Source organism: Salvelinus alpinus, chromosome 8 (genome assembly GCF_045679555.1).
Source record: "Salvelinus alpinus chromosome 8, SLU_Salpinus.1, whole genome shotgun sequence".
Classification (NCBI taxonomy): Eukaryota; Metazoa; Chordata; class Actinopteri; order Salmoniformes; family Salmonidae; genus Salvelinus; species Salvelinus alpinus.
The window spans coordinates 74,955,632-74,978,055 of record NC_092093.1 but is presented as its reverse complement, the minus strand read 5'-3'; the positions used below and the strand labels follow the sequence as shown (position 1 = coordinate 74,978,055).

At 44.6% G+C, this 22,424-nt stretch overlaps 2 protein-coding genes across 2 annotated transcripts in view; both read right to left on the bottom strand.

Moving 5' to 3' along the window:
* The window catches only part of LOC139582332 (cyclic nucleotide-gated channel beta-3-like), a 43,327-nt gene extending 41,248 nt beyond the window's left edge, over nucleotides 1-2,079 (bottom strand). Inside the window, exon 1 of the mRNA XM_071412321.1 lies at nucleotides 1,963-2,079. Coding sequence (XP_071268422.1) covers nucleotides 1,963-2,079 — 117 coding nt within the window. The remainder of the gene's footprint in view (nucleotides 1-1,962) is intronic.
* Nucleotides 2,080-2,966: 887 nt separating this feature from the next.
* Nucleotides 2,967-22,424, bottom strand: part of LOC139582331 (cyclic nucleotide-gated channel beta-3-like) — a 33,900-nt gene continuing 14,442 nt past the window's right edge. The window contains exons 12-18 of the mRNA XM_071412320.1: nucleotides 16,806-16,965; nucleotides 16,290-16,387; nucleotides 13,542-13,625; nucleotides 4,489-4,607; nucleotides 4,142-4,294; nucleotides 3,689-3,833; nucleotides 2,967-3,516 (exon numbers count right to left, since the gene is read on the bottom strand). Coding sequence (XP_071268421.1) covers nucleotides 3,490-3,516; nucleotides 3,689-3,833; nucleotides 4,142-4,294; nucleotides 4,489-4,607; nucleotides 13,542-13,625; nucleotides 16,290-16,387; nucleotides 16,806-16,965 — 786 coding nt within the window. The 3' untranslated portion in view covers nucleotides 2,967-3,489. The remainder of the gene's footprint in view (nucleotides 3,517-3,688; nucleotides 3,834-4,141; nucleotides 4,295-4,488; nucleotides 4,608-13,541; nucleotides 13,626-16,289; nucleotides 16,388-16,805; nucleotides 16,966-22,424) is intronic.

The window sequence follows — 22,424 nt, the reverse complement described above, 5'->3', positions numbered from 1 at the left end:
CCCGGAGCTGCCACCCAGCCCGGAGCTGCCACCCAGCCCGGAGCTGCCACCCAGCCCGGAGCTGCCCCTCTGTCCGGAGCTGCCCCTCTGTCCGGAGCTGCCCCTCTGTCCGGAGCTGCCCCTCTGTCCGGAGCTGCCCCTCTGTCCGGAGCTGCCCCTCTGTCCGGAGCTACCTCTCTGTCCTGAGCTACCTCTCTGTCCTGAGCTACCTCTCTGTCCTGAGCTACCTCTCTGTCCTGAGCTACCTCTCTGTCCTGAGCTACCTCTCTGTCCTGAGCTACCTCCTAAATCATGTGGGGGCCTTGGGGAGGATTCTTAGGCCAAGGTCGTATGCGAGGGTCGCCACTCAAAGGACGCTAAGGAGGGGGACAAAGACAGTGGTGGAGTGGTGTCCTCGTCCTGCGCCGGAGCCGCCACCGTGGACAGATGCCCACCCAGACCCTCCCCTTGAGTTTTAGGGGTGCGCCCGGAGTTCGCACCTTGAGGGGGGGGGGTTCTGTCACGTTCCTGACCTGTTTTCTGTTGTTTTGTATGTGTTTAGTTGGTCAGGACGTGAGCTGGGTGGGAATTCTATGTTGTGTGTCTAGTTTGTCTGTTTCTATGTCCAGCCTAATATGGTTCTCAATCAGAGGCAGATGGTAATCGTTGTCCCTGATTGAGAATCATATATAGGAGGCTTGTTTTGTGTTGGGATTTTGTGGGTGTTTGTTTCCTGTCTCTGTGATTGTCTGCACCAGATAGGTCTGTCTCGGTTTTTGCACATTTTGTTATTTTGTATGTTGTTTGTAGTGTTTTCACTTGTTCTTTATTAAACATGTTGAACACTAGCCGCGCTGCACTTTGGTCCAATCCTTCACCCCTGGAAGAAAACCGTTACAACATCTGTCTAACTCCAAAGCGAGCATTTTCTTACTTTGGAGTCTATGATAGATTAATGGCTTTTGTCTTATTAACAAACATCTTAATCACATCCTAAGAAAAGGATGATCCAATAATGAATCACTGAAAATCCTCTCGGTGTCTTTTATACATGAACTCCCTCCTCCTCTTCAATAACAAACACTTCCTATAAGAGTCTTTCCAGACTGAGCAGGCCAATTACTCAGGCCACTGACGGCTGAAACGTTACAGTTTGAACTTTAACTCGATAAATAATCAAGAATTTAATTGTGAGCAAGAGTCACACATATTCCTTCTAAACGCCATTATGATGTTTGGTTACACCTCATCTCATGTTGGTTGACAACTTCTTCTCCTCCCCAAAGGCCAATTACTCAGCCTGAAACCCAGGCTATAAGTGCTTCTCCACTCTAGTGCTATTGCTATACTGCTGATAGGAGGTATTCGAGATAGCTTGGTTTCAATGCTTCAGAGTCCAGCATGTTTCAACCTGAGGCTTTCCCTAATCTGACTGACTCAGCTGTCATGGTTTGCTGCCCAGTGTCCTCACCCAGTGTCACAATCTCTGAGAGATACTGTTGAATCTAACATTTGTTTAGAACATGACATTTTGTCCACTTTAAAGGGGCAATCTGGGATTCAAACAACAGCAGACTGGATGCCCCGCCACTTTTTTGGTAAACAGCAAGCATTATTCAATATAAAGACAATATCGTTTCGAGCAATTTGTCATGGGATAAGGTTAATTAGTCAAACTGTATGTTGACTGTATAAATGTCAACCATATTATATGACATTTTTAGGGCCATTTAATCCTGTGTACAGTTTAAGACATTCAGAAACAATCCTAAACAACATTTACATACATCAATAACAGCCAGTCATTATACTAAAGTCCCACAATATCTATATAATCAGTGGTAATGATATAGGCAGTGTTTATTCAACCGCTCTAAAAAATAAATACATTTCTACCCCTATGTCTAAGGATTCGTCCTGCCGGCAAACACTTTCAATGATATATCCTGCTGTAGTGTTTCGGAAAGAGAGGCGATGCCTTACCTTCGCTGAAGGTGCTGGGGCAGGAGCAGGAGCTGGTGCGGGGTCAGGAGCAGCAGTGGCATCCGGCTTCGGAGGTGGCTCGGGCACCGAGAACAGTGCTTTGAGCTTGCCAAACATGGTGGTTGTTTGGCTAGTGGGCAGTGTGGGCAACAGAGAACCCGGCGAGCCTATCCAGGGTTACAGATCTGATCCTTAGACTCTCTCCTCTGTCTAACCAACTGTCTAACCCTGAACGCCTGACAGTCGGAGCGACAGCCTGCCTCAGGTAATTAATCTCCTGTTCCATTAATTCCTTCATAGGAACTCCCCCTCTGCGCTTCACACTTCTCCACTCTTCCTATGGGATGGGTCAACAAAGAGCAGCTATCACTGCCACCTATGGCTGCTTCACATCCCCAACACTCTTCCTGTGACGTTGGACTGTTTGATAAATATACTGTACTCAAAGGTGTTGAATGAGCAGCAACTCTACCGTAGGAGGCCATTTTGTTTCTTGTCCATGGCTGCAGCAATCTTGGCAGTAGGTTTGGATAATTGACAATTCAAATTCAAATCAAATAATTGATCAATCAGAGAAGTCCAGGAGTTGATCAACAAACTTCAAATAGGTTTAACACCAGATTCGGGTACATTTCTTAATACACAATAGTAAAGTAGCAACAGAATAATTGCACTGTGACTCTTAGGTAGGGACTAAACTCAGCTATGTTGAAGTGAATATAGTATTTGGGTTATTCTTAGCTTCGGCTGGCTACTGTGTGTTAAAGCTGGGGACAGATACAGAGAGGAGACCACTTACTTAATTAAACATCACAATGTCCCGCCCCTTTCCTAGCTAAGACTTCACAATGTCCCACCCTGGATAAGGGGATTACTGGACTGAGATCTCCATGGTTGGCTTTCTTTCACATTCAACTACTATTCAACACAACACACAATAGATCATGAAGAAGAATATGATACTATGGAGCTGATGCAGTCGTTAGTAAATGAGAAATGATTTATTTAGGTAAATGTGTATCTTACAAAGCAGACAGATCGTATTAAATGTCATTTAAGTAGCTTGTTTCGTAGCTAAACTGTTACCCACCCGTTACACAGACAAATAAATCCTTTGATTGGCACTGCATCCATAACTGTCACCACAAACTACATGAGCTGTGTATTGGCAAATAAAAATTGTGATTGGTCCAAAAAATAACAGTTTCTAAACCTGAAATATCATTTATAATTGATATGAAAAGAAAAACAATCAAAATACTTCTAGACATATTCGTTTTTTCCACTTTGTCTTTTCTTTAAATATTGCACATCTTAATAACGTTTTTGAAAGATTAAACAATTCTAAAGGATAGTATGCGAGAGGGTAGTAGTATCCCTCTTACAAGAATCCCTCAAAATAGTGTTCTGTACACACACTCACGTACTGGTCATTCAGCTGTGAGTGTAAAGAGGGGATTGAACAATAATGCACTGTAAATTCACCACAAAAGTAGTAAATATGAGAAACGATGCAGTTTGATATTCTCAATCCTGTTGATTTTGAGTGGCATGCTACAAGAGAAAGAAAACCACAACACAATACAGTAGATTACAAACCAGCTTGAGCCACTTACAGTATTTATAAAGTTGTCTTGTACAATTATCATCTGTAACAGAACATCAATATACTGTACATACCTGCTGTTAACAACAGGTCAAAATGAGAGTAAGGAATGTTTCTTACCTTGAGTTTCTCCAAAAAGCCTTTGCCGCCCCCAAAGACACGCAGCATTTTAGGAGTGGGGGGTTTGGGTCCGAACAGCGCCAGTCCTTTCTTTTTATCTTCAACAGCCTTAGCAGCAGCTGGACCCTTAGCCTTCATCAGTTTCCTTGGAAAATAATGAGTTATAAAGGAGTCAAGTGTATCTCTATTACATGACATGGTAACATTTTATTTGAATAGTCCATCTATAGCTCAATTAACTATAAATAGAGTTTGATGAGCTATTACTGTATAGATGGATTATCCAAATACCTATTTGTATTGATAAAGGTTAGCAGGGAAGCAGTATTCTTTAGCATTTTAAATGTTTTCCCTACAAGAGACTACTACTACTACTACTAACTAATTATCTTAGATTAAAACTAGGAACTAATCCAATGCAGTACCAATAATACAGCCAATCTCCTCTCTTACTTTCCTTTCCTGGCCAGAACTTTCTGAGCCATTGGGTAGTGGACCAGAATTTCAAAGAGATCCTTCTTTTCCAGGACGGACAGGTTAGCAAAGCCGTGAGCTTTGACATTAGCTGTCCTCCTGTTCCCGCCATCTTTAGACGACTGCAACAGACTGTTGAATAAAAACACTCCAATTGTATAATGTAATCTCACAACAAGGCATCTCGGTGTAGGCTACACCATGTCTGCTTCTGAAATGGCACCCTATTTCCAAAGTAGTGCACTACTTTGATTTAGAGTGCATAGAGGATTACTTTTTAGATGCAGCCCATTGTTTCATGTTCACAGGAGAGCTCTGTTCTGTACCTGATTTCTCCAAACACACAGCCAGCCTTCAGTGTAACGAACACGATGGAGTTATCTGGTCCACCAACCACCTGCACTGCTCCAGACTTGATTATGTACATCTCTTTACCAATATCTCCCTACGGGACAAGATAGTCAGTCAGAAAACTGTTATGCTATAGATGTACAGTGCCTTCAGAAAGTATTCACACCCCTTGACTTTTCCACATTTTGTTGTGTTACAGCCTGAATTTAAAATAGATTACATTTAGATTTTGTGTCACTGGCAACACCCCCATAATGTCTAAGTGGAATTTTTAACAAATGAATAAAAAATGAAAAGCTGAATGGTTTTGAGTCAATAAGCATTCAACCCCTTCGTTATGACAAGCCTAAATAAGTTCAGGAGTAAAATTGTGTCATGTCTGGGCTATCATTAAATGTGAAGACTTATTTATATCAAATCATAGGTTTAATTATTGCGTGATTGAAATAATCATGTAAACATTCATTAACTAGGAAGTCGGGGCACCACGGAAAATGGTGATTTACAGAGTTATAATTTCCAGAATATAACTCTTAAGATATTTTTAAATCTGATCAATTACAGTCTTCTATTAATTAATTATTATTACCTCATCAGTACTCATTACTGAACGTCGCAAACCCTTGGATATCTGCACGAACCCTAGCTTAAATCATGAATCAGCGATATACAAATTGGCTTAATTATTTATTTACTAACTAACTAAATAATCACACAGAATTACATAACAAACAAACAGTAGACATTTGGGTTACCACATGATACAAATAAAAAGTCTCTAGCGGACAAAGCCGATATGACGGCTTGGTAGACAAAGGAAATCACTGAGACTGAGGAATTTTTGAGGAGTTTTTTGGCGAATGAGAAAGAGCGGGCAAGACAAAATGGATTCACTATACACAGTCTACAATTATATTCATTGAAATTATAATCCTTTGCACATGAACGGCTGCTTTTTCGAGAATAATTGCAATGTTTATATTTACGCCCGTATGCCGTTGCTGTCTTCTCTGTTGGAATCGCCGGTCCGTCTGCTGGAGAGTCAGTTCATCAGAGTGTCTCTGGTTAACTTCCCCAGAAGTCACAATGTTCTTTGTGGTTGTAGCTTTCTCCGCAGCTCTGGATAGTGTCTGTTGTAATGGATACGTCAAGCATACAGGTGGTCGTTGCATAGAATAGATGCTTCCGCGGTTGTCAGTATTCTTGTACTAGACTTACAGTCGGAAGTCGGAAGTTTACATACACCTTAGCCAAATACATTTAAACTCTGTTTTTCACAATTCCTGACTTTTAATCCTAGAAACAAAACATGTCTTAGGTCAGTAAGGATCACCACTTGATTTTAAGAATGTGAAATGTCAGAATAATTGTAGAGAGAATGATTTATTTTAGCTTTTATTTCTTTCACAGTCCCAGAGGGTCAGAAGTTTACATACACAAGGTAAGTATTTGTTAGCATTGCCATTAAATAGTTTAACTTGGGTCAAATATTTCGGGTAGCCTCCCACAAGCTTCCCACAATAAGTTGGGTGAATTTTGGCCCATTCCTCCTGACAGAGCTAGTGTAACTGAGTCAGGTTTGTAGGCCTCCTTGCTCGCACACACTTTTTCAGTTCTGCCCACTGTCACGCCCTGGCCTTAGTATTCTTTGTTTTCTTTATTATTTTAGTTAGGTCAGGGTGTGACATGGGTATTTATGTGGGTTTTGTAGTGTCCAGGGTGATTGTAAGGTTTAGGGGGTTTATTTAGAGTAGTTGGCTTTATGTTTAGTATAGTTGTCTAGCTGTGTCTATGTTGTGTGTAGTTGTCTAGGAAAGTCTATGGTTGCCTGAATGGGTTCCCAATTAGAGACAGCTGGTTTCTGTTGTCTCTGATTGGGAGCCATATTTAAGGTAGCCATAGGCTTTAGTTTGTTGTGGGGAATTGTCTATGTAGAACGTTTGTAGCCTGTATGTATGTGCACAACGTTTGTAGCTTCACGGTCGTTTTGTTGTTTTGTTAGTTTGTATAGTGTTTTGTGTCGTGTTCATCTTCGTGGTGTTATTAAAAGAAGATGGCTTATTTTCCAAATGCTGCGTTTTGGTCCGTCTCTCAACCACACGATCGTGACAGAATTCCCCACCACAACAGGATCAAGCAGCATGATCGGAACCAACAACAGCGGCAAAGTAAACAGGACTCATGGACATGGGAGGAGATCCTGGACGGCAAAGGACCCTGGACTCAGCCAGGGGAATATCGCCGTCCCAAAGCGGAGCTGGAGGCAGCGAAAGCGGAGAGGCGGTTTTATGAGGCAAAGGCAAGGCAGAGTGGCTGGAAGCCCGTGAGTAACACCCAAAAATTTCTTGGGGGGGGGGCTAAAGGGGAGTGTGGCGAAGCCGGGTTGGATACCTGAGCCAACTCCCCGGGCTTGCCGTGGAGTGAGAGAGCGTCGTACTGGTCAGACACCGTGTTATGCGGTAAAGCGCACGGTGTCCCCAGTACGCGTGCTTAGCCCAGTGCGGGCTATTCCACCTTGCCGCACTGGGAGGGCTAGGTTGGGCATCGAGCCGAGTGCCATGAAGCCGGCCCAACGTATCTGGTCTCCAGTACGTCTCCTCGGGCCGGCGTACATGGCACCAGCCTTACAGGTGGTGTCCCCGGTTCGCCTGCATAGCCCAGTGCGGGCTATTCCACCTCGCCGCACTGGCAGGGCTACGGGGACCATTCAACCTGGTAAGGTTGGGGAGGCTCGGTGCTCAAGAGCACGTGTCCTCCTTCACGGTCCGGTATATCCGGCGCCACCTTCCCACCCCAGCTCAGTACCACCAGTGCCTACACCACGCACCAGGCTTCCAGTGCATCTCCAGAGCCCTGTTCCTCCTCCACGCACTCTCCCTATGGTGCGTGTCTCCAGCCCAGTGCCTCCAGTTCCGGCACCACGCACCAAGCCTCCTGTGCGTCTCCAGAGCCCTGTACGCACTGTTCCTTCTCCCCGCACTCGCCCTGAGGTGCGTGCCCTCAGCCCGGTACCTCCAGTTCCGGTACCACGCACCAGGCCTAGAGTGCGCCACGAGAGTCCAGTGTGCCCTGTTGTTGTTCCCCGCACTAGCCTGAAGGTGCGTGTCCTTAGCCCGGTACCTCCAGTTCCGGTACCACGCACCAGGCCTACAGTGCGTCTCAGCCGGCCAGAGTCTGCCGTCTGCCCAGCGGCGCCTGAACTGCCCGTCTGCCCAGCGGCGCCTGAACTGCCCGTCTGCCCAGCGGCGCCTGAACTGCCCGTCTGCCCAGCGGCGCCTGAACTGCCCGTCTGCCCAGCGGCGTCTGAACTGCCCGTCTGCCCTACGCCGTCTGAACTGTCCGTCTGCCATGAGCCTGCAAAGCCGCCCGTCTGCCATGAGCCTGCAAAGCCGCCCGTCTGCCATGAGCCTACAGAGCCGTCCGCCAGACAGGAGCCGCTAGAGCCGTCCGCCAGACAGGAGGCGCTAGAGCCTTCCGCCAGACCGGATCAGCCAGAGCCTTCCGCCAGACCGGATCAGCCAGAGCCTTCCGCCAGACCGGATCAGCCAGAGCCTTCCGCCAGACCGGATCAGCCAGAGCCTTCCGCCAGACCGGATCAGCCAGAGCCTTCCGCCAGACCGGATCAGCCAGAGCCTTCCGCCAGACCGGATCAGCCAGAGCCTTCCGCCAGACCGGATCAGCCAGAGCCGTCAGCCAGCCATGACCAGCCAGAGCCGTCAGCCAGCCATGACCAGCCAGAGCCGTCAGCCAGCCATGACCAGCCAGAGCCTTCAGCCAGCCATGACCAGCCAGAGCCGTCAGCCAGCCATGACCAGCCAGAGCCGTCAGCCAGCCATGACCAGCCAGAGCCGTCAGCCAGCCATGACCAGCCAGAGCCGTCAGCCAGCCAGGATCCGCCAGCCAGTCCGGAGCTGCCGTCCCTCAGCCCGGAGCTGCCGTCCCTCAGCCCGGAGCTGCCGTCCCTCAGCCCGGAGCTGCCGTCCCTCATCCCGGTGTTGCCCCTTATCCCGGTGCTGCCCCTTGTGTCGATGTTACCCAAAAGATTAAGTGGGGGTAATATGAGGGTGGTCATTTGTAGGGGGAGATATAAGCTGGGATTGACTATGGTGGGGTGGGGACCTCGCCCTGAGCCTGAGCCACCACCGTGGTCAGATGCCCACCCAGGCCCTCCCCTAGACTTTGTGCTGGTGCGCCCGGAGTTCGCACCTTAAGGGGGGGGCTATGTCACGCCCTGGCCTTAGTATTCTTTGTTTTCTTTATTATTTTAGTTAGGTCAGGGTGTGACATGGGTATTTATGTGGGTTTTGTAGTGTCCAGGGTGATTGTAAGGTTTAGGGGGTTTATTTAGAGTAGTTGGCTTTATGTTTAGTATAGTTGTCTAGCTGTGTCTATGTTGTGTGTAGTTGTCTAGGAAAGTCTATGGTTGCCTGAATGGGTTCCCAATTAGAGACAGCTGGTTTCTGTTGTCTCTGATTGGGAGCCATATTTAAGGTAGCCATAGGCTTTAGTTTGTTGTGGGGAATTGTCTATGTAGAACGTTTGTAGCCTGTATGTATGTGCACAACGTTTGTAGCTTCACGGTCGTTTTGTTGTTTTGTTAGTTTGTATAGTGTTTTGTGTCGTGTTCATCTTCGTGGTGTTATTAAAAGAAGATGGCTTATTTTCCAAATGCTGCGTTTTGGTCCGTCTCTCAACCACACGATCGTGACACCCACAAATTTTCTATAGGATTGAGGTCAGGGCTTTGTGATGGCCACTCCTGTAACGGCAGTCTTCGTTCTCCTCGTCTGAGGAGTCAGAATGGTCGGACCAAGATGCAGCGTGATGTGTATTCATATTTAATCGAATACTTTCAAGAACGAACAAAACAATAAACTGACAAAAACAACCGAAGACGCTACAGTCCCGAAAATGTGAACACAGAACACAGGAACACACGAACAGGAACAATCACCCACAAAACACATTACAAAACAGGCTACCTAAATATGGTTCCCAATCAGAGACAATGACTAACACCTGCCTCTGATTGAGAACCATATCAGGCCAAATGACAAACCCAACATAGAAACACAAAACATAGATAACCCACCCAACTAACGCCCTGACCATACTAAAACAAAGAAAATACAAAAGAACTATGGTCAGAATGTGACAACTCCAATACCTTGACTTTGTTGTCCTTAAGCCATTTTGCCACAACTTTGGAAGTATGCTAGGGGTCATTGTCCATTTGGAAGACCCATTTACGAGCAAGCTTTAACTTCCTGACTGACGTCTTGAGATATTGCTTCAATATATCCACATAATTTTCCTCCCTCATGATGCCATCTATTTTGTGAAGTGCACCAGTCCCTCCTGCAGCAAAGCACCCCCACAACATGATGCTGCCACCCCCGTGCTTCACGGTTGGGATGGTGTTCTTCGGCTTACAAGCATCCCCCTTTCTCCTACAAACATAACGATGGTCATTATGGCCAAAAAGTTATATTTTTTCCCCATCAGACCAGAGGACATTTCTCCAAAAAGTACGATCTTTGTCCCCATGTGCAGTTGCAAACCGTAGTCTGGCTTTTTTATGGTGGTTTTGGAGCAGTGGCTTTTTCCTTGCTGAGTGGCCTTTCAGGACTCGTTTTACTGTGGATATAGATACTTTTGTACATGTTTCCTCCAGCATCTTCACAAGGTCCTTTGCTGTTGTTCTGGAATTGATAAGCACTTTTCGCACCAAAGTACGTTCATCTCTAGGAGACAGAATACGTCTCCTTCCTGAGCGGTATGATGGCTGCGTGGTCCCATGGTGTTTATACTTGCGTACTATTGTTTGTACAGATGAACGTGGTACCTTCAGGCATTTGGAAATTGCTTGAAGGTAGGTCTACCATTTTCTTTCTGAGGTCTTGGCTGATTTCTTTTGATTTTCCCATGATGTGAAGCAAAGAGGCACTGAGTTTGAAGGTAGGCCTTGAAATACATCCACAGGTACCCCTCTAATTTACTCAAATTATGTCAATTAGCCTATCAGAAGCTTCTAAAGCCATGACATAATTTTCTGGAATTTTCCAAGTTGTTTAAAGGCACAGTCAACTTAGTGTATGTAAACTTCTGACCCACTGGAATTGTGATACAATGAATTATAAGTGAAATAATCTGTCTGTAAATAATTGTTGGAAAAATTACTTGTGTCATGCACAAAGTAGATGTCCTAACTGACTTGCCAAAACTATAGTTTGTTAACAAGAAATTTGTGGAGTGGTTGAAAAACGAGTTTTAATGTCTCCAACCTAAGTGTATGTAAACTTCCGACTTCAACTGTAATTTCTCGCTTCAGACTAGTAATTATACGTCTAGGAAATTCTGAAGTGTTCGATAGTCTCAGAGTTGAACCATTTCCAGCCGTGTAGCCAAATCTACAGCTGTATGGTCTACGTGGCCTATAGAATTGTAGCCATTCCAACGTGGGGACTGTACACTTTAAGAGATACAGTTGTGTGTTTCCTGTCCTTGATGAGATCACCAAATGAAACACACTCGACATGACTCTCCCTTAAGTGTCCACAGACCATTCCCACATTCTCAAAAATAGAAACATTGTTTAATTATTCAATCTTTTGATGGGGTCTCTCTGTTTCTCCATAGATACAGTGGGGAGAACAAGTATTTGATACACTGCCGATTTTGCAGGTTTTCCTACTTACAAAGCATGTAGAGGTCTGTAATTTTTATCATAGGTACACTTCAACTGTGAGAGACGGAATCTAAAACAAAAATACAGAAAATTACATTGTGTTATTTTTAAGTAATTAATTTGCATTTTATTGCATGACATAAGTATTTGATACATCAGAAAAGCAGAACTTAATATTTGGTACAGAAACCTTTGTTTGCAATTACAGAGATCATACGTTTCCTGTAGTTCTTGACCAGGTTTGCACACACTGCAGCAGGAATTTTGGCCCACTCCTCCATACAGACCTTCTCCAGATCCTTCAGGTTTCGGGGCTGTCGCTGGGCAATACGGACTTTCAGCTCCCTCCAAAGATTTTCTATTGGGTTCAGGTCTGGAGACTGGCTAGGCCACTCCAGGACCTTGAGATGCTTCTTACGGAGCCACTCCTTAGTTGCCCTGGCTGTGTGTTTCGGGTCGTTGTCATGCTGGAAGACCCAGCCACGACCCATCTTCAATGCTCTTACTGAGGGAAGGAGGTTGTTGGCCAAGATCTCGCGATCCATGGCCCCATCCATCCTCCCCTCAATACGGTGCAGTCGTCCTGTCCCTTTTGCAGAAAAGCATCCCCAAAGAATGATGTTTCCACCTCCATGCTTCACGGTTGGGATGGTGTTCTTGGGGTTGTACTCATCCTTCTTCTTCCTCCAAACACGGCGAGTGGAGTTTAGACCAAAAAGCTCTATTTTTGTCTCATCAGACCACATGACCTTCTCCCATTCCTCCTCTGGATCATCCAAATGGTCATTGGCAAACTTCAGACGGGCCTGGACATGCGCTGGCTTGAGCAGGGGGACCTTGCGTGTGCTGCAGGATTTTAATCCATGACGGCGTAGTGTGGTACTAATGGTTTTCTTTGAGACTGTGGTCCCAGCTCTCTTCAGGTCATTGACCAGGTCCTGCCGTGTAGTTCTGGGCTGATCCCTCACCTTCCCCATGATCATTGATGCCCCACGAGGTGAGATCTTGCATGGAGCCCCAGACCGAGGGTGATTGACCGTCATCTTGAACTTCTTCCATTTTCTAATAATTGCGCCAACAGTTGTTGCCTTCTCACCAAGCTGCTTGCCTATTGTCCTGTAGCCCATCCCAGCCTTGTTCAGGTCTACAATTTTATCCCTGATGTCCTTACACAGCTCTCTGGTCTTGGCCATTGTGGAGAGGTTGGAGTCTGTTTGATTGAGTGTGTGGACAGGTGTCTTTTATACAGGTAATGAGTTCAAACAGGTGCAGTTAATACAGGTAATGAGTGGAGAACAGGAGGGCTTCTTAAAGAAAAACTAACAGGTCTGTGAGAGCCGGAATTCTTACTGGTTGGTAGGTGATCAAATACTTATGTCATGCAATAAAATGCAAATTAATTACTTAAAAATCATACAATGTGATTTTCTGGATTTTTGTTTTAGATTCCGTCTCTCACAGTTGAAGTGTACCTATGATAAAAAGTACAGACCTCTACATGCTTTGTAAGTAGGAAAACCTGCAAAATCGGCAGTGTATCAAATACTTGTTCTCCCCACTGTATGTATCTCCATATCTCCAAGGGTCTCTTTGTGTTCCATAGTTTACATTCCAACCTCGAACACTACAGAGCATAGGGGCAGCGTATTTTACGGCCGACCATAAAAACAGTCGACTTTCCGCTCTCCCCCTCTATGAGAGAGAGTATGTTGTAGAGCGGACCCCCCATGTAACCTGATCCTTCAGATCGTCACAGGAGAGTTATGACAATTGTCACATAGTAAATTGCATGGATTCACTCTGTGTGCAATAATAGTGGAATAAATCAAGGGGTATGAATACCTTCTGAAGGCACTGTACATCTCTTTAACATTATCTCCCTATGGGGAACCAAATATACACACATATAGCTGATTTAAAAAAGCTGAGTATACTGCATGTCTTTACCAATATTACCCTATGCGGACGAAATAGTGTGAGCTGATCACATTTAACAGTTCCTTTATAGACTACATGAAACAGCTAATTCCATGTCTGCGTCTCTCTCTCTCTATCACCCCTTCTTTATTCTCTCTCTCTCTCTCTCTCTCTCTCTCTCTCTCTCTCTCTCTCTCTCTCTCTCTCTCTCTCTCTCTCTCTCTCTCTCTCTCTCTCTCTCTCTCTCTCTCTCTCTCTCTCTCTCTCTCTCTCTCTCTCTCTCCGTTCTCCCGCCTGTCTCCCTCTACGTAATTTCACCTCCAGCGATGACAGGATTATGTTTGACATGTTTAAGGAAGTGCATCGGCAGCAGCAGATAGAGAAGGTAGTCAATAAAACACACACACACACACACAAACTCACCTTCTGCACCACAAAGTCCCCAGGTAGATATATAATAGACTTAAGCCTCAGCAACATGTCTACCAACATCTGGTTATCACAACCCTGAGGAAATACAATTCAACATCATAGACTAAAGCATTACAATGTATTACATGTACACATTTCTGTGAGGTTGATTAAAGGAACATTCAAGATATGATGCATGTATTTCTGTACTTTGAAAGTTATATATCTTGAAAATTTGATCGCTGACATGCAAAATATTTTGGGACTATATCAACAATGGCCTAATGAAACAAATACCGAAATATAGTTTTTGGATGGAGTTTTCCTTTAAGTAATGTTTGTCTGTGCTGTAAGTGTGTGTGTGTGTGTGTGTGTGTGTGTGTGTGTGTGTGTGTGTGTGTGTGTGTGTGTGTGTGTGTGTGTGTGTGTGTGTGTGTGTGTGTGTGTGTGTGTGTGTGTGCGTGCGTGCGTGCGTGCGTGTGCGTGCGTGTGTGCGTGCGTGCGTGCGTGCGTGCGTGCGTGCGTGCGTGCGTGCGTGCGTGCGTGCGTGCGTGCGTGCGTGCGTGCGTGCGTTAGTGATGTGCGGGTTGACTCATATCCTGGCGGGTTTAGGGTCATGAAATATTGTATGGATGAAGGGCGGGCGGATTGAATAAAGAGAAAACAATACCTTAAAAAATCCATAAATGTATAATTCTTGTGCAATTTATGTCTATAGGCTACATTTAGGTTTTCCTTTTATGAATATAGGCTATCTGGCATTAGTGTGTAAGCCTAATGCTTGATGTCCAGCAGATGCATTTAGTTTGTTTTGCTGGCCAGCATTTTCAGTACTTGACCTACGTGCTTTGCTTTTCATCTTGCTAAAAGCTAGCTGGTTGGAGTCTGTGTATGCACTTCTGTTTGTACCACCGCATGGTAAAGCAACAAATGAGCTGAAAATATTGAACACATGCTGTACACAGAACGCACCGCGGCACCCCTAACATAGCGTTGCAGACTGCTCCATTGACAATGAATGACTTCCAACTGAATGCAAAGTGTATGATGCATCTGGTGGACATGAGGCGCTCGCTTTAAGGCCTAACTGTACTGTACATGGGCCAAATAGACTACACGCCAAATGCTTTTGGAAAAGGGCAGAAAAAATCCACAACAATCCACAGAGGCAAAAACTAAAATGTCATAGTTTAATTCAGTAAGTGAAAAGCTGCAAAATGGAGAGTTGAAAACAAAGAGATGGGAGGGCCAGAAAAGTTTGGTGAAGTGGTAAAAAAGGATGATAGAAGTGCTTGCTATGTTATGTGTGATGATTGTGAGGCGTTATACAAAATCGACAATAACAAGATGGGGACTTAAAAGCAGCCAGGTCACCAGTGATACAAGTCAGTATTCGACGTCCATCCATTTCGGAGTACGTCAGGAGATGACGTGGATACCGGCCACAGCAGCGAGAGCTGTTACGTTCAAGTAGGTTTCGGTTTTGCTAGGGCATTGGGGATGGCAGATGGGCGTAAGTATTTGCCTCGGATTCCAAAGGTTGCACGTTCGAATCCAGCGATAGAAAGTAGATTTTTACATTTGAGTTTTAAGCCTATCCCAAACCTTAACCCTTACCTTAACCATTCAAAGTTAATGCCTAACCTTAAGAATTTGGAGTTAATTCCTGAACTTAAGACCTTAACCTTTAACATTCAGAGTTAATGTCTGAACTTACCCTTAAACACTTGGAAATTTGACGTTTGGAACAACTTTGAAATGTGACATTTGAGAGAAACATGGATGAACGTCTAATTCTGAAGTGAGACTGTGAGAGCTGGTCGCTTCAAATAGGCCTATGGCACATCAAAGGAACTGTAGCCTACTGTTCAGATGGGCTAAATGGAAACTGAAATCTGGACACTGACTGTAGGTCTATAACCTCTCACACAGCCTTAATATTAACTACTGCAGAATGAAGTATGTCTTGCATTAAAATGATACACCAAATGTAGGGTAAATATATTGACTCGGGAACAGGAGTGGAGTGATTTATTTCTTTCACCATCTTGAGAGAATGTGAATTCGCAGTCTGTAGAGGTGCTATCTTCATCAGCATCATAAAAGCTGATAGTATTTCAACCACATAAAATATCCATCCAATCCAACCTGAAATATTACCAGAAACATGTTGGGTCGTTTTCACAGTTTTCTATTTCCTTACAACTGGTCAAATGTATGTCATTTGGAAAATTTGCACAGAAAATATTTCCTGTAAAAAAAAATTGCATTTTATCGCAGGTCCTTAAACGTCTTTGCTCCGCGAAAGAAGCAAAGATGACAGAGAACTGTATCGATGTCAACTAGATTGAATCATTCATTGTATCGATTATTGATATTATTCTGGTGAGCAAGGGTTTATTTAATCTTCCAGGGCAACATATAAGGTCAAAAGAAAAGCTACATGTATCTAACTATAGACAAGTTAACTAACAAATAGCCTACCAAAATATAGAAAATTATAAGCAGAAACATATCTAAATCAGGACCAAAACAATCCTGCACCCCCTGTCAAAAAATAATTCTGCAGTCTCTGACTGTAGCCTATAGCGCATGTTCTGTATTAGCAGGTTAGGGTCGGGTTAGGGCCTCCGATTTTCACTTTATCACATATAGTCGGGCGGTTGCGAATGGATTATTAGCAATTGAGTGCAGGTGCGGGGGAACAAATAGCGGACCCACGCACCACTAGTGTGCTTGCATACATGCTTTTGTGTGTACCTTAAATAGATCAATTTTCTGGAAGGTAGCCAGGTTGATGTCAACAGCAATGGCTGTCCTCATGACCAGAGGCATCTGCTCCAGCAGCTCAGACTCATCTAAAGGCAGGCAAGAAGAACCATAAATACACAGGTAATTACTGATGTCTTATCGAACAGAACTCTTATTCACTTAGACCTGAGCCTCTGTTAAAGGTAGACTCAGCGATATGATGTAGACGCAGAAAGTAAACAGCATAGTGGGTCAATTTCTGGAACAACTAAGCGCGAGGCTCAACTTCTCCACTGTTATACCACGCTGTACACAGTGTGAAGCACACCCGTGCTTATGCATAGATACTGTGTGTGGCTGTGGGAGAGCCAAGTGTTGCATCTCGCTCATCTCACTATTTCTGGTGCAGCTCCTGGCAACGTCATTTTGTAGAGTCTACCTTTAATGCTTGAAGTAAAATATTGAGGTTGCGTCTCAAATAGGGAATAGAGTGCCACTTGAGACGCAGCCTGAGAGTTTCCTTACCCAGCATTCCCTGGGCGTCCCAGGTGTAGTTGTACCAGGTGCGTATTCTGTTCTGACACAGTTTGGGGATGTTATTTGACACCATATAATACACCGTGTTGTCCATGGAGGAACGAAAGTAGGTCTGGCCTGCGGTGGCTGCCCCAATGACATCTCTCATCTGGAATGGATCATATTAGACACATAGATCAGCTGAGGTCAAGCTCAAGTTCAACTTATAACTTCATAGGTGCGTTTGTTACAAGTTGGTTGTTAGCAAAATTATACATAAATACTTTTTTACAAACCCCCACCCCCGCGCACACACCAACTTGTAACAAATGTAGTAAGTGACATTTACAATATATCAAATAAACATGTCACAGGAATTCCAAGCTAAATATTGGTCAGTGAGGCTGGTCAGTAGGATAAAATCATATTTGATTCATTACCAACCCACCACCTGACTACTTACCCGCATTTTTACAGGTTTATAATCTACTAAACTCAGCAAAAAAAGAAACGTCCCTTTTTCAGGACCCTGTTTTTTCAAAGATAATTTGTAAAAATCCAAATAACTTCACAGATCTTCATTGTAAAGGGTTTAAACACGGTTTCCCCTGCTTCTTCAATTAACCATAAACAATTAATGAACATGCACCTGTGGAACGGTTGTTAAGACACTAACAGCTTACAGACGGTAGGCAATTAAGGTTATAGTTATGAAAACTTAGGACACTAAAGAGGCCTTTCTACTGACTCTGAAAAACACCAAAAGAAAGAAGCCCAGGGTCCCTGCTCATCTGCGGGAACGTGTCTTAGGCATGCTGCAAGGAGGCATGAGGACTGCAGTGGCCAGGGCAATAAATTGCAATGTCCGTACTGTGAGACGCCTAAGACAGCACTACAGGGAGACAGGACGGACAGCTGATCGTCCTCGCAGTGGCAGACCACGTGTAACAACACCTGCACAAGATCGGTACATCCGAACATCACACCTGCCGGACAGGTACAAGATGGCAACCACAACTGCCCGAGTTACACCAGGAACGCACAACCCTTCCATCAGTGCTCAGACTGTCCGAAATAGGCTGAGAGAGGCTGGACTGAGGGCTTGTAGGCCTGTTGTAAGGCAGGCCTACAACCAGATACTGACTGTTACTTTTGATTTTGACTCCCCCTTTGTTCAGGGACACATTATTCCATTTATGTTAGTCACATGTCTGTGGAACTTGTTCAGTTTATGTCTCAGTTGTTGAATCTTGTTATGTTCATACAAATATTTACACATGTTAAGTTTGCTGAAAATTAAAGCAGTTGACAGTGAGAGGACATTTCTTTTTTTGCTGAGTTTACATCTATATCCGTCTGGATAGATCAGAGTCTGGAGACTGAGGTGGCTATGGGCCAGGGAAATAATGCTATCATCAAACATCTTCTTTTGTTCACTTAAATAGATTGAGTCTAATCCTGGACTTCAACAGCGATTCTCCAGTGAGATCGCTTTTTAGTCAAGGATTAGGCTTAATCTGTATCCAGGAAACTCAGTTACTTTTGTAACCCCAGTTCTATGATATTATGAGTGAGATATCTCACATATGGGATTGACCTGAATCTCAGAAGCTCAAAGAACCAATTGCACACGTTTGTTGGAGACAGACAGGTCGAGTGGCAAATGAGGTGAGCCCCTCCCCTCACGATAATGAGCAACTCGCCCGCCCTCTAGTCATTTTCAAGCATTCCGAACTTCCTCACACTCTCACTCATAATATTAGAAAAACCGGGGTTACGAAAGTAACCTTGAGTTCTCTTTCAAAAATCCCACATAGTATCTCACATGTGGGATTTTGGCCAACTCCCGTATCGCAAGCATGCTCTCCGAAGCCAGGTAGCCTCAAAGGCCACGACACTGAGGACAATATGCACCAAAGAAGGTACAGTGATGTCTAGCTGGTAGAACCTCATAAAAGTATGAGAGGACACCCAACAAGCCACATCGCAAATCTCCTGTAAGGAGATGCCCTTGAACAGTTCCCAATAGGTAAACATACCTCTGGTGGAGTGAGCCCTCAGACTCTCTGCAGGCTGTAAGCCCTTGCTATTATAGGCCAATATAATAGCTTCCACAATCCAATGTGATAACCGTTGACAAGAGAGGGGCCTCCCCTTGCAAGGAGGTGCCCAGGACACAAAGAGTTGGTCGCTTTTGTGCAAAGCTCTTGTTCTATCCAAGTATACACGTAATGCACGTACTGGACACAAATTATGGATATGCTCTTCTTCCGTAGAAGTGAAGGGTGGCGGGTGGAAAGCCAAGGTTGCTGACCTTAGGCATAAAGACGAGATTGGGCAACAAAGAAACCTTGGAAAAGCCCGGGGCAAACTGTAGACACGAATGGTAAGATGATAGTGCATGCAGCTCACTCACTCACTTTGCGGACATAAAGGCGACCAGTAAAGTGGTCCTAAGGAGAGATACCTCATCTCAACGCTTTCCAGCGGCTCAAAAGGCTGCCGTGAAATAGCCAAAAGATGGAGCAAAGGCTTTGATATTGGAGGTAAGTGGACTGCCCCTTCATGAAACAATAACAAAGGGTGTTTTCCCACTGTTATTGTTAAAGCCTATATGACAGGCCGAGATAGCAGCTAGATAGACCTTAAAACTTCTTATGGCTGAGATCCCGTTAACGGGATCGACTTGACAACAGCCAGTGAAAGTGCAGAGCGCCAAATTCAAACAACAGAAATCTCATAATTAAAATTCCTCAAACATACAAGTATTATACACCATTTTAAAGATAAACTTGTTGTTAATCCCACCACAGTGTCCGATTTCAAAAAGGCTTTACGACGAAAACATACCATGCGATTATGTTAGGTCAGCACCTAGTCATAGAAAAACACAGCCATTTTTCCAGCCAAAGAGAGGAGACACAAAAAGCAGAAATAGAGGTAAAAATAAATCACTAACCTTTGATGATCTTCATCAGATGACACTCATAGTACTTCATGTTACACAATACATGTATGTTTGGTTCAGTAAAGTTCATATTTATATCCAAAAATCTCAGTTTACATTGGCGTGTTATGTTCAGTAATGATTTGCTTCCAAAACATCTGGTGATTTTGCAGAGCCACATCAATTTACAGAAATACTCATAATAAACATTGATAAATGATACAAGTGTTATGCATGGAATTATAGATATACTTCTCCTTAATGCAACCGCTGTGTCAGATTTCAAAAAAGCTTTATGGAAAAAGCACACCATGCAATAATCTGAGTACAGCGCTCAGAGACCAAAGCAAGCCATACAGATACCCGCCATGTTGTGGAGTCAACAGAAGTCAGAAATAGCATTATAAATATTCACTTACCTTTAATGATCTTCATCAGAATGCACTCCCAGGAATCCCAGTTCCACAATAAATGTTTGTTTTGTTCGATAAAGTCCATAATTTATGTCCAAATACCTCCTTTTTGTTTGCGCGTTTAGTTCACAAATCCAAATTCACGAAGCGCAGGCCAGACAAAAAGTCAAAAAGTTCCATTACAGTTCGTAGAAACATGTCAAACGATGTATAGAATCAATCTTTAGGATGATTTTATCATAAATCTTCAATAATGTTTCATACTGAGAATTTCTTTGTCTTTAGAAAGGAAAAGGAACGCAGCTACCTCTCACAGGTGCGCGCCTGACTGAGCTCATGGCATTCTGCCAGACCTCTTACTCAATCAGCTCTTATTCTCTCCTCCTTCACAGTAGAAGCCGGAAACAAGGTTCTAAAGACTGTTGACATCAAGTGGAAGCCTTAGGAAGTGCAATATGACCCCATAGACACTGTATATTGGATAGGAAAAGACTTTAATACCTACAAACCTCAGATTTCCCACTTCCTGGTTGGATTTATTCTCAGGTTTTTGCATGCTGAGTTCTGTTATACTCACAGACATAATTCAAACAGTTTTAGAAACTTCCAAGTGCTTCCTATCCAAATCTACTAATAATATGCATATCTTAGCTTCTGGGCCTGAGTAGCAGGCAGTTTACTCTGGGCACCTTATTCATCCAAGCTACTCAATACTGCCCCCAACCATAAGAAGTTAAAAGTGGGGAATGCCGTCCCTCTGTTAATAAGGTACTGCAAAAAAGCATAAAACCTTGGATACAGAGAATTGGTAAGGAATGATCTGTTTTTGGTCACACCACTTCTCAAATAGGCACCACTTGTCGTGTAGAAGGGGCCCTGGCACTCTGGATAGTCTCAATGACTCCAAGCTGCAGGCCTGTCGCATCCAAATTTAACCTCTCACGGGCCAGGAGCAGCGGGCCATGGTATCTGGGTGAGGGTGGAAAATCTCTCAGTTCGCTTGGGTCAAAAGATCCCTGCATAACGGGAGTTGCCAGGGCTCGTCGTACAACAGGAGAATGATCTCCGCTACCCGAAGCTTGCCTGGCCATCAAGGGGCTACCAAGATGAGGGATGAGCCTTCTTCCCTCACTCTGACTGAGCTGCCTCTATACATTTGCTGAATGTTTATGGAGCTATTTGTAGACTGTGCCTTGAAAAGCAAACCTTAGAAACCTCCTGTGTGCTGGCAGGATGCTTATGTGAAAATAAGTGTCCTACAGGTCGACTGATGTGAACCGAGACAGAATGTTGAATGTAAACATATGGGAACATGAACATTTTCAGATAGCTGTTGAGGCCCCGTAGGTCCAGAATGTGGTTTACCCCTCCACCTTTTTTGGGAAGCAGGAAGTACTGGGAGTAGAAGCCGAGGTGGCTCTCTGCCGCTGGTATTGCCCTGATAGCCTCTTTGCTTAATAGAGAGGAGATTTCCTGCTCTAGTATGCATGCTGAGTCGCCAATCGCCACTGATTCCAAAATGCAGTTGAAAACGGGTGGTCTCATAGCAAACTGCAGTCTGTACCCCTTTGTCACCATGGACCTGACCCAGGGCTGGACTGCGCATGCGCGCCAGTTCCCTGCTCTTGTGGCGAGTAGCCCACAGGTCAGTAGACTCTCACTCACCAGTGGTGCTGGAGTCGCCTTTTCATTTCATTTTTGCTCTGTGTCCTTGGTATGACGCCTGGATACAGCAGATTTTTTTTTTTTGACAACGGCAGTGTTGACACAATGGAAAATAGGGACAGTGGTTGGTCGCGACTGCCAATTCGTTGTCCTGCCCCAGCTGCTTGAACGAGAGTCGAGGGGGGGAGTCGTATCACAGAGGGCACTCAGGGGTAGAGTGGATTCCCCTTGTCTTCCTTGAGAGCGAATGCAAGGGAATGGGTTCCAGGAGCACAGAGGTGAACTGCTGGCTACCCCTCTCTGCTGCAGGGGGTGTATCCCTTCCCCCATATAGGGAAAAAATCAGCTGGGTGGGTCCTTGATTTTCCCCACTGTCAACCCCTGTTCGGGGACCAGAATTGTGGGTTCGGTCTCTGCTGCGCTGCTGGGGGATTCAGCTAATTGTCCTCTCCCTGCCGTGAAGCCTTGGCTCGTGGAGGGTAGGCCTGTAGCCACAGTTCCCAGGTCTGTGGGATGGCTTGACAGGAGGGTCAAGGAAATCTGCTTTCTCTTTGTCCAACAGGCTGGACAATTTGAGCCACAAGGCTCTCCACCCCACCACTG